The sequence below is a fragment of the Chiloscyllium plagiosum genome, unplaced genomic scaffold (genome assembly GCF_037043375.1).
Source record: "Chiloscyllium plagiosum isolate Xiang-an unplaced genomic scaffold, Cpla_swu_hap1 HiC_scaffold_1, whole genome shotgun sequence".
Taxonomy (NCBI): Eukaryota; Metazoa; Chordata; class Chondrichthyes; order Orectolobiformes; family Hemiscylliidae; genus Chiloscyllium; species Chiloscyllium plagiosum.
Genome location: NW_028270139.1, coordinates 101,911,820 through 101,924,630, shown reverse-complemented (window position 1 = coordinate 101,924,630; position 12,811 = coordinate 101,911,820). Strand labels below are relative to the sequence as shown.

The following is a 12,811-nucleotide window of genomic DNA, read 5'->3' as shown; positions in this document are numbered from 1 at the left end:
CAGCAAACCAGAATTGTGATAAACTCTCAAAGGAATGAAACTAGACGAACTACATAACATCAAACTGGACACTGGAAAAGACAAAGTCCTGCTGATCCTGCAAAATTCTCCTCACTAACATCTGGGAGATAGTGTCAAGTTGAGGGAGCTTTCTCACAAATTAGTCAAGCAACAGTCTGACATAGTCATATTCACAGAATCATACATCACAACACCGTGATCACCATCCCTGAATATGTCTGGTCCTGCCGGTAGGACAGACCAAACAAAGATGGTATGCAGCCAGAAGTAAGTTTCCCTGGGATTCCTCAACATTGACCCTTGACCTCATGAAGTCTTCAGGTTAAACATGGGCAAGGGAACCTCCTGCTGGTTACCACATGCAACCTCCACAAATGAATCAGTACTCCTTCATATTGAACAACATGTGGAGGAACCACTGAGGATGGCAAGGATGGACAGGGGGATTTCACCAGCAGTGGCTCTGCAGCAGCACGACTGATCGAGCTGGTCAGGTCCTAAAGGACATAGTTTTTGGGAAAGCAAATCTTATCAGGACTTATACACTTAATGGTAAGATCCTAGGGAGTGTTGCTAAACAAAGAGACCTTGGAGTGCAGGTTTATAGCTCCTTGAAAGTGGAGTCGTGGGTAGATAGGATGGTGAACAAGGCATTTGGTATGCTTTTCTTTATTGGTTAGAGTGTTGAGTACAGGAGTTGGGAGGTCATGTTGCAGCTGCACAGAACATTGGTTAGGCCAATGTTGGAATATTGCATGCAATTCTGGTCTCCTTCCTATTGGAAAGATGTTGTGAAACTTGAAAGGATTCAGAAAAGATTTATAAGGATATTGCCAGGATAGGAGGATTTGATCTATAGGGAGAGGTTGAATAGGCTAGGGCTGTTTTCCCTGGAGCATCGGAGGCTGAGGGATGGCCTTATAGAGGTTTATAAAACCATGAGGGGTGTGGATAGGGTAAATAGGCAAAGTCTTTTCCTTGGGTAGGGGGAGTTCAGAACTAGAGGGCATAGGTTTAGGGTGAGAGGGAGGAAAGATATAAAAGAGACCTAAGGGGCAACCTTTTCATGCAAAGAGTGGTACATGTATAGAATGAGCTGCCAGAGGAAGTGGTGGAGGCTGGTACAATTGTGACATTTAAATGGCATCTGGATGGGTATATGAATAGGAAGGGTTTGGAGGGATATGGGCCTGGTGCTGGGAGTTGGGACTGGATGGGGTTGGGATATCTGGTCGGCATAGACGGGTTGGACTGAAGGGTCTGTTTCCGTGCTCTACATCTCTATGACTGTATGACTGTAAATGGATAGACTAGAAACTTGGGTAGAGAAATAGAGATGGCGTTTAATCTGGACAAATGAGAGGTGATGCATTTTGGAAGAACTAATACATGAGGGAAATATACAGTAAATGGCAAAACGTTTAGTAGCACGAGGCAAACAGGCCCACAGTTCCCTGAAAGTGCCAACACATGTGAATAAGGCGATCAAGAAGGTGTATGATTATGAGTGCCTTCATGGGTTGGGGCATTGAGTATAAAAGCAAGTCACATTTTAGCTGTATAGAACTTTATTTAGGCCACATTTGAAATATTGTGCACAGTTCTGGTCAGAAATGGTTTACCAGGATTCTGGCTTATTGAAGGGTACGAGCTATGAGGAAAGATTGGGCAAACTTGGTTTGCTTTCACTTATAAAATTATGAGAGGCATAAGTAGAATAGATTGTCAGAGTCTTTTTCCCGGGTAGAAATGTCAATTACTTGGGGACATAGGGTAAATGTAAAGGGGGTCAATTTGAAAGAGATGGGAGAGGCAAGCTTTTTACACAAAAGGTAGTCAGTGCCTGGAATGCACTGCCAGAGCAGGTGGTGGACCTGCATAGAATAGCAATGTTCAATAAACATCTTGACAGATCCGTTAATAGGCAGGAAATAGAAAGTTATGGACTGCACTGAGTCAAAAGCTTTTGACGTGAGACAGGCATCATGTGTTGGCACAGTCTTGGTGGGCTGAAGGGCCTGTTTCTGTGCTGTATTGCTCTTTGTTCTTTTTTCGTTAAGTGTGAATTTCTGTAACAGAAGTATATTATGTATCATACATTACAGTAACCGTGTCATAAAATAGCATGAACAAAGACCACTGAAGATGGCAGCACACAGAGATATGGTAGTAAAAAAAGGCCTGTGACCCACTTGACTTCAGTAGGAGGGGCACTGATCGGCAAGTTGTGCTGCAGCTTTATAGAACTTGAGTTAGCCCACACTTGGAATATTGCATACGGTTCTGGTCACCAAACTACCAGAAAGATGTGCTTGCTTTGAAGAGGGTACAGAAAAGGTTTACCAGGGTATTGCCCAGTGTGGAGGATTTTAGGTATCAAGAAAGATTGGATAGACTGAGTTTGTTTTCACTGGAATACAGGAGGTTGAGGGGCGACCTGATAGAAATTTATAAGATTGTGAATGGCATGGTAGAGCTTTTTCCCAGGGTGGAGGGGTCAATTACTTGGGGACACAGGTTCAAGGTGCACGGATGAGGGGTAAAGTTACTAGCGGCGTACCGCAAGGGCCGGTGTTGGGTCCACTGCTGTTCGTCATTTTTATAAATGACCTGGATGAGGGCTTAGAAGGGTGGGTTAATAAATTTGCAGATGACACTAAGGTCAGTGGAGTTGTGGATAGTGATGAAGGATGAATTAGGTTGCAGAGAGACAGATAGAATGTAGAGCTGGGCTGAGAGGTGGCAACTGGAGTTTAATGTGGACAGGTGTGAGGTGATACACTTTGGACGGAGTAATGGGAATGCAAAGTACTGGGCTAATAGTAAGATTCTTGGGAGTGCAGATGAGCAGAGAGATCTCGGTGTCCACGTACACAGATCCTTGAAAGTTGCCACCCAGATTGACAGGGTTGTTAAGAAGGCATACAGTGTTTTGGCCTTTATTAATAGAGGGATTGAGTTCTGGAACCAGGAGGTTATGCTGCAGCTGTACAAAGCCCTGGTACAGCCACACTTGGAGTATTGTGTACAGTTCTGGTCACCGCATTATAAGAAGGAGTGGAAGCTTTGGAAAGGGTGCAGAGGAGATTTACTAGGACGTTGCCTGGTATGGAAGGAATGTCTTACGAGGAAAGGCTGAGGGCCTTGAGGCTGTTCTCATTAGAGAGAAGAAGGTTGAGAGATGACTTAATAGAGACATACAAGATAATCAGAAGGTTAGATAGGGTGGACAGGGAGAGCCTTTTTCCAAGTATTGGAATGGCAAACACGAGGGGACACAACTTTAAAGTGAGGGGAGATAGGTATAAGACAGATGTCAGAGGTAGTTTCTTTACTCAGAGAGTAGTAAGGGTATGGAATGCTTTGACTGCAACAGTAGTAGATTTGCCAAGTTTAAGTGCATTTAAGTTGTCATTGGACAGGCATATGGATGTACATGGAATAGTGTAGGTGGGATGGGCTTCAGATTAGTAATACAGGGCGGCGCAACATCGAGGGCCGAAGGGCCTGTACTGCGCTGTAATGCTCTATGTTCTAAGATGTGCGAGGCATGTTTTTCACACAAAAAGTGGTGAGTGCCTGGAAAGCATTGATAGAGGAAGTGGTGGAAGCAGACACAGTAGCAGCATTCAAGAAGCACCTGGATGAATACATGAATAGGAAGGGAAAAGAGGCATTTATCCTGTAAATGAAGGCAGTTTTAGTATGGTAGGGCAAAATGTGTTGGCACAGGCTTGGAGAACTGAAGGGCCTATTCTTGTGCATATTGTTCTTTGTCTTTTGCTCTTCAGAGCCTTTATCAATCCACTATTATGTTTTTCATTTTGATGGTATCGAGTGGCATTTATTTCCTTGTAGGTTGCAGAGAGGAAAATGGATGCATGTTGAGGTGGGCGATGTAATTAGGATGGAAAATAACCATTTTGTGACGGTAAGTAGCAAATTATAGTTTCTCCTCCCCTCCCTTCAATATTTTAGTGGTGGTGATGGAACTGGCCTTGCAGCCTGGAGCCCTGAATTTCAATCCCACCACAGCAAATTGAGAAAATTTGTTTTTAAAAATCTGCCAATTTATGGCCTGGGAAATGTCATGAAAAATATACTATTCCTGAAATGCTGAGTCGAGAGTGTGGTGCTAGACAAGCACAACAGGTCAAGTAGCATCCGAGGAGCAGGAGAATTAACATTTTGGGCATAAGCCCTTCATCAGGCATGAGGCTTGTGGGCCGGTGGGGCCTCATGCCTGATGAAGGGCTTACACCCGAAACATTGATTCTCCTGCTCCTCGGATGCTACCTGACCTGCAGCGCTTATCCAGCACCATACTCTGGACTCTGATCTCCAACATCTGCAATCCTCACTTTCTCCTCTTCCTGAAATATTGTTGAGTAACATTTGTTTAATGTGTTGCCATTCTTTCTATTTTTACTGAGTGTTGAAGCTTCTGAATCTTATTGCCAGGTTATTCCCACCTACCCTCCCAAAGCACTACTTCCAGCTCATAAGTTCAAATGATAAGTCCATAAACAATAGGAGTAGGAATTCATTGAGTCATTCGATGCTACTCAGTAGCATCCTAGCTGATTTAATTGTAGCTTTAACTCCCAATTTCTTGCCTGTTCCCTCTTAACTTTTGACTCCCTTGTAGATCTATCTAACTCCACCTTGAATATATTCAATGATTCAGCCTCACTAAGGAAGAGAATTTGAATTACCTTCTGAGAAAAATTCCTCTTTTGTGTATTGTGTCCACTAATTTTAGATTTTCCCTAGTGGGGGATAATGCTGTCAGAATCTACCGTGCCAAAACCTTACATATTTCCTTTGATTCCCGCTGATAATTTTAAACTCTATATTTTATTGGGAAAGAGAGTTTTCTGGATTGAAAGTCTCTTTTTGACTTTTTAAATTACCCTTGTTGCTTTCAGCCAAGACTCAGGTTCCTGATTGGACTTGCAATCCATCCCATTGGAAAGCCAGAGTAGTGTCGTATCCTGGCCTGACATTCATTTCTGGGATTTTGTCAATCTTGAGCTCTGGAGCCCATCTCCACCTGCCTGGGAAATCTCTGCCCAGCATTTCAGGTTGAGGACATTTGACAGAGAAAGTGAGGTAGAAGGAAAAGAACAAAAGACAAAAGGATTCATGGTTCAAAGCAAAAGTATTCATTTTTCTGCTTTATGCTGTCATCTCTTTTAGACCTTCCATTTTGTTTTCCCCACACGATTTTCCTTATTGTTAACTTGCTTAAAACCTGTATGTCTCTAACTTTTTTCCAGTTTCAAGGAAAGGTCATTGATCTGAACTTAAATTTTGTGACCTGGCCAAAGTATTTCAAACATTCTTTCTAAGTCAGTTGAGATTGTCAGATAGGAACCAATGAAGGTTGGTTTTGGAAAGTGAAGGTAATGATTCATCCAAAAAAATCTAGAAATTGAATGGATATGTTCAAATTCATGCTTGGAATGATTATATTTGGTCCATGAAAGCACAATTGTTTAATGCTTTTTTTTCATTTCCTGCCCTATTAAAGCATAAATCATTACTATACCTGTGAAGAATTAGTGATACATATTATATTATGTTCTTCATTACTTGTGTTTCAACTTAGGCAGACATGCTACTATTATCAAGCAGTGAACCATACGGCTTGACTTACATAGAGACAGCAGAGCTTGATGGGTAAATAAATTTCAAAGTTAAAAGCATTTCCTACTATGCCGAAGTGCAATTTAATAAGATTTATTTGGTATTAAAGCAATTTATCTCATGTATTTCTTCATGTTTTTTCATAGAAATATTGAATTCTACAACAGTGAAAGAAGTCAGTTCTCTGGAATTAAGAAAGTAGATCGGTTATCTCATCAGCTGTTTAAAGTTATTATCTAATTTATAGGATATATGCAGAAAAAATATTTTTTATGAATAAAGAATCCAGGACCAACGGGATATAATCTTAACATTAAAGCTTGGCCATTTAGGAGTGAAAAAAAGACGTGTCAAAAAAAGTTGAACTGTTTGCTGCAGAATCAATTAGGATATTGAAATTGAAGACTTTTTTGCGAGGTAAATGTATCAAGGACTCAATAAGGATAAATAATTGTAGTTCAAGTATTGGTCAGACATAACTTAACAAAATGGAGGAATAGTCTTGCGGGACTAAATGGATACTTCCTGTTCTTACGGTCCATTTGATAACCTGAACCAGACCTCTGAAAGGTTACCAATTTAGAACTGTTCCTAGTCATTGATTATGTTCAGCTTTATATGACTCATTTCTAAATATTTTGTTGTCTTCTCTTTTAAAAGCTTATACAAACTTTGGTCAGGCTTCCTTTGTCCTGTCAACTATCTGCTTCAAAATAAATTGCTCCTAAGTTCTTCAAATGTTTTGATGCCCTCTGTGCAGAGTTAGAGATTTTCATAAATTTTTCAGGTTGCCACTCTGCTAAGGCATAGGCATCAGGCAACATTTCCTGGACAAAATAGTGGTGCTCAATCAATTAGAGGTGGATAGGCTAGAAGGAAGGATGCCCTCAGAAAGGTATGCTCTCCATCGTCATCTTAGCTCCACGACATCTCTTTTGGAATGTTCAGAAAATGTTCTTTCGGATAATGTCCTTGATCTAACCATCTTCAGCTGCTTTGTTAATGACTTTCCTCCATCATAAGGTCAGAAGTGAGGAAATTCACTGATGATGGCACAATGTATCATTCATGACTACTCAGACACTGAGGCTGTCCATGTCCAAATGCAGCTCAACCTGAATAATATGCGGGTTTGGACTGACAAATGAGAAATAACATTCACGCCACACAAGTGCAAGGCAATGACTATAGTCATAGAGTCATACAGCACGGAAACAGACCCTTCAGTCTAACCAGTCCATGCCGAACATAATCCCAAATTAAACCAGTGTCACCTGCCTTGTCCTAGCCCATATTCTTCCAAACATTTCCTATTCATGTACAAATTTCTTTTAAACATTGTAATTGTACCTACATCCACCACTTTTACAGGAAGTTAATCCCACATGTGAATCATCCTCTGCGTAACAATTTTTTGCCTCTTATGTCTTTTTTAAAATCTCTCTCCTCTTACCTTAAATATGTTCCCCAGTCTTGAAATTCCTCAACTAAAGGAAAGGACAGCTACCATCAACTCTATCTACACTCTCATAGAACATTACAGCACAGTGCAGGCCCTCGATGTTGTGCCAACCTGTGAAACCAATCGAAAGCCCATCTAACCAACACTATTTCATTATCATGCATATGTTTATCCAATGCCCATTTAAATACTCTTAATATTGGCGAGTCTACTACTGTTGCAAGCAGGGCATTCCATGCCCTTACTACTCTCTGAGTGATGTACCTACATCAGACATCAATTTAAAGCTTTATCCCCTCATGCTAGCCCTCACCATCCGAGGAAAAAGGCTCTCACTGTCCACCCTAATTCTCTGATCATCTTGTATGCCTCTATTAAGTGACCACTTAGCTTTCTTCTCCATAAACTTCTATCAGATCACCTCACAACTTCCTACGCTCCAGTAAAAAAAGTCCAAGCTTATGCAGCCTTTCTTTATAATTCAAACCTTCCATACTAAGCAGTATCCTGGTAAATCACTTCTGGACACTCTCCAGCTTGGTAATTTCCTTCCTATAACTGGGTGACCAGCACTGGACACAGTTTTCCAGAGGAGGTCTCACCAATATCCTGTACAACCTCAACATGACTTCCTAACTCTTATACTCAAATGCCTTTTTAATCACCCTGTCTATATCTGATGCAAACTTCAAAGAATTACATACCTGCACCCCTAGGTCCCTCGAGCTAGATTAGATTACCTACAGTGTGGAAACAGGCCCTTCGGCCCAACAAGTCCACACCGACCCTTCGAAGAGTAACCCACCTAGACCCACTTCCCTCATACTAATGCATCTAACACTATGGGCAATTTAGCATGGTCAATTCACCTGCCCTGCACATCTTTGTACTGTGGGAAGAAACCGGAGCACCCGGAGGAAACCCACGCAGACACGGGAAGAATGTGCAAACTCCACAAAGACAGTCACCTGAGGCTGGAATTGAACCTGGGACCCTGGTGCTGTGAGGCAGCAGTGCTAACCACTGAGCCACTGTGCTGCCCATCTGACTAGCTACCATTACTGAATCTCCCACAATCAACATCTTGGAGGTTAGCATTCACCAGAAATTGAACTGACTGCTGTGTCAATACTATGGCATTAAAAGCAGGTCAGAAACTATGATTCCTAAACCACATGACTCATTTCCTGAATGCCCCAAAGCCAGACTGTCATTTACAAAGCACAGTCAGGAGCTGGAGTCTAATGCCACGCATTTAGAATTGGTCTGTTATTATTAGTCAAAGATGAGGTTCTTTGAAAAATGTTTATTAAATGGAGATAGACAGCTGAGAACCTAATCAAATTGCTTGATGACATAAAATGTAACTCAGCACTCAAAGGCTGCATCCATTGAAATTGTGCAATAATTTACAGATTTTCCCATTGATAGATTTCAACTCCTGTTTGCTTTTTGAAGATCTGTCCCAATTCCTGCAATCCTAAAGGTGCCATTCTTTATTATCTACTTGTTCATTTATTCTTTCACAGGGCTTTGGACCAAGGCAGTAATTAAGTCAGGAGCTGTAGTCCTGGCAGAACCCACATTGAGCATCAAGGTTATGCAGCGTGAGAGCTTCTTGATAGTGCTGTTGATGATGCCTTTCACCATTTTGCTGAAGATTTGAATGTAGACTGGGGTGATAGTTGACTGGGTTGGATTTATTCTGCTTTTTGTGAACAAGACATATCTAGACAATTGTCCTCGTTGCCAGGTAGATGGATTGTAGCTGCATTGGAACACATCTGGAGTGTAAGTCCTCAATTGTCATGTAGGAATGATGTTATGGCCTATAGTCTTTCAGTACCCAGTGCTTTCAGATGTTTTTGATTATGTGTGGAGTGAGTTGAATTAGGTCAGATTAGATTACTTACAGCGTGGAAACAGGCCCTTCGGCCCAACAAGTCCACACAAACCCTCCAAAGAGCAACCCACCCAGACCCATTCCCCTGCATTTACCCCTTCACCTAACACTACGGGCAATTTAGCACGGCCAATTCACTTAACTTGCACATCTTTGGACTGTGGGAGGAAACCGGAGCAAACCCACGCAGACATGGGGAGAATGTGCAAAATCCACATAGACAGTTGCCTGAGGTGGGAATTGAACTGGGTCTCTAGCACTGTGAGGCAGCAGTGCTAACCAGTGTGACACCATGCTGCCTATGACTAGCATTTGTAATCCTGGCGACTTCAGGAGGAAGTTGAGATGGATAATTCACTCAGACTTTTTGGATGAAGCTTGTTGTAAATACATCAGCCTTATTTTTTGTATTAGTGATCTGGGATCTGTTATCATTGAGAATGTGTATATATGAGGAGCTTCATCTTTCTATTAGTTTTTTGTTGTTCACCACGGTTCTTGGAAGCACTAGCTTTCGGAACGTTTCATCAGGTAGCTAGTGGAGTAGGATCACACGATACAGAATTTATAGCACAAGATCATAGTGTCATACAACTAATACAATATATTGAACATATCTAGATTGCTGTTAAGTCTTTCAGCTTTTAGAATGGGTTGCAAGTTTTGCTTCATCAACATGTAAATTCCTGAACTTCTTTCAAGTCACATTCCCAAGATAACTTAAGGTTTTATAAAAAAAAGTGACATCTCAGCTTAGACAATTCATTAAAGGTGTGAGATTAGAGTCTGTATGTATTCCAATCTTGAGTCAGACTGGACCTGTTTTCAAAGTAGGAATTTATAAAATGTCACATGGATTATAAAAAATATTGACTACCTACAGATTGTGTGCATTTTGAACAAAATAGAATGTATCTGCAAACACAATTGTTGTGCAATAAGTGCCAGACAGGGACATTCCCTCCCAGTTGGGGAACACTTCAGTGGTCAGAGACATTAAACTTCGGATCTTCAGTGCCCATCCTCCAAGGCAGACTTCAGGATTTGCAACAACGCAGAGTGGCCAAGAGGAGGCTGATAGCCAAGTTCGGTACCCATGAGGATGGCCTCAACCTGGACCTTGGGTTCATGTCACACTATAGATGACCCCACTACACTATACACTCACACACGCACACACAGAGGCACACAAGCACACACACACACACCCTTGCATACTCACACATTCACGCAGACCCTCATACACACACTCTCTCTCAGGCACACACACGCACACACTTGCGCATAGCCATATACTCCATCACACGCACACACTCTATCAAGCTGTATACACACACCCTCTCTTACCATCACCCCCACTTTTTCTCTCCTTCACATGCATGCACACACACATGAAAGTCAAAGGGGTGAATTTGCATTTGCAGATTCATTCTATTTTGTTCAAAAAGCACACAATCTGTAGGCAGTCAAGATTTTTTATAATTCCAATGATAGTTTATAAATTCCTACTTTGAAAATCGAACGAATCTGACTCAAGATTTGGAAGTACCAGTGTTGGACTGGGGTGGGCAAAGTTAAAAATCACACAACACCAGATTATAGTCCAGTGGGTTTATTTTGAAGCTTTCGGAGCGCCATTCCTTCACCAGGTGGTTGTGGAGGTTAAGAGCAGGCTCATAGAATTTATAGCCAAACGAGTCCAGTGTCATGAAGATGTGATACAGTAAACAATCTTAGATTAAAACTTTCATCTTTTATAATGAATATGCTGGTTTCTGTTCTTTGATATGTAAATTCCAGAACTTGTTTTAAATTACATTCTCAAGATAGCTCAAGCTTTTAAACAGTGGGTGTGAAGCCTACTGCTCCCAATGCTATGACAAACCCTCTGCACAGTTCTACAGAGTTTTACATGGATTCATGGAGCAAAATAAAATGTAATTCTGTAAAATCAAATTCACCCCAGCTTCTGTCACGACACTACAGATTTCGTAGAGAAACTCAGCACCCACAGACTGGTTGAACAAGGAACATTCCTCGTTACAATGGACATTTCAGCACTCTGCACTGGCATTCCCCATGATGATGGCATCAGGGCAACAGCCTCAGTACTCAATACAAACAACTGCCAATCTCCGAGCTCCATTCTACAACTCATCTGCTTCATCCGACCACAACGTTTTCACCTTTGACAACCAGTTCTTCATCCAGATATACGAATTGCACCCCGATATGCCAACATCTTCATGCAGAAGTTCGAATAAGATTTCCTTTCTGCACAGGACCTCCAAGCAACACTCTACACCAGATATATTGTTGACATTTTCTTCCTCCGGACCCATCGTAAGGAGTCACTGAAACAACGACACAGTGAAGTCAACGAGTTTCATCCCACCATCAGACTTACCATGGACCAAGCTTTGGTATCTGTATCATTCTTAGATACATGATACATTCTCCATCAAGGGCAGGCACCTCAGTACCTCACTCTACCCCAAACCCAGATAACCTCACGATGTTGCACTTCTCTAGCTTCCACCCAAAACATATCAAAACATCCATACCCTACGGACAAGCCCTCTGCATAACAGGATCTGTTCGAATGAAGAGGAACATGACAGACAATTGAAAATGCTCAAGGATGCCCTCATAAGAGCAGTGTACAATGCTCAACTCATTGACCGCCAGTTCTGACATGCCACAGCAAGAAACTGTATTGACCTCCTCAGGAGACAGACACAGGCTGCAACAGAAAAGGTACCCTTCATTGTTCAGCACTTCCCAGGTGTCAAATGATCAAGCCATGTTCTTTGCAGCCTGCAACACATTATCGATGAGGATGACCATCTCACCAAGACCTTCGCTGCGGCTCCACCTCTTGCCTTTAAACAACCACCAAACGTTAAACAGATTATGATTCGTAGCAAACTGCCCAGCCTTCAGAACAACATTGTACAACCCTGCCATAGCAGCCTTTACAAGATGTGTCAGAGTATCGACACGGGTAAAACCATTAAACGTGGGGACACCTCCCACCATGTCGAGTACTCATGTGACTTGGCCAACTTGGTCTACCTCAAACGCTGCAGGCAAGGATGCCTTGAGGCATGGTACATTGGCAGGATCAAGCAGATGCTATGACAATGGATGAATTGACACTGCTTAACAATGATCAGGCAGGGGTGTTCCCTCCCAGTCAGGGAACACTCCAGCAGTCCAGGACATTTGGCCTCAGAACTTCGGGTGATCAACCTCCAAAGCGGACTTCGAGACAAGCAATGACGCAGTGTGGCTGAACAGAAGCTGATAGCAAAGTTTGGTACCCATGGGAATGGCCTCGACCGGGACCTTAGTGACCCCACTGCACGATATTCTCTCTTTCTGTCTCATTTCTCTCTCTCCATCCCCCCAATACACACACAAACACACCCATGCAGACCCTCCCTCGTACACAAGTTCTCTCACACACATGCACCCTCCTCACTCACACCAACACATGCACCCTCTTACACATGCCCCATCACATTCACACATACACTTAGCCAAGCTTACACACACACATAATCATGTGCACTCACACCCACATGCACACACTCACATGCACACTCAATCTGTCATCCCTTCATGCGCATACATATGAGCTTATGGGGTGAATTTGTTTTTGCAGAAAATCAAAGCCAGTCCCTTGACTGTGGGGCCTTCTGAGTCTTCTGTTTATGTCTGTCGGTCAGGGCTCCCTGATTAGCTCAGGTTCACCATCCCAATCAAGGATCTCA

The 12,811-nt window shown here is 42.3% G+C and overlaps 1 protein-coding gene across 3 annotated transcripts in view; it reads left to right on the top strand.

Moving 5' to 3' along the window:
- LOC122548976 (phospholipid-transporting ATPase ID) overlaps positions 1 to 12,811 on the top strand; it is a 272,266-nt gene that overhangs the window by 80,670 nt on the left and 178,785 nt on the right. For 2 of the 3 annotated variants that reach the window (XM_043688030.2, XM_087989438.1), the window contains exons 7-8: positions 3,880 to 3,952; positions 5,633 to 5,703. In XM_043688030.2, coding sequence (XP_043543965.2) covers positions 3,880 to 3,952; positions 5,633 to 5,703 — 144 coding nt within the window. The remainder of the gene's footprint in view (positions 1 to 3,879; positions 3,953 to 5,632; positions 5,704 to 12,811) is intronic. The other variant, XM_043688038.2, reaches the window with a different exon arrangement.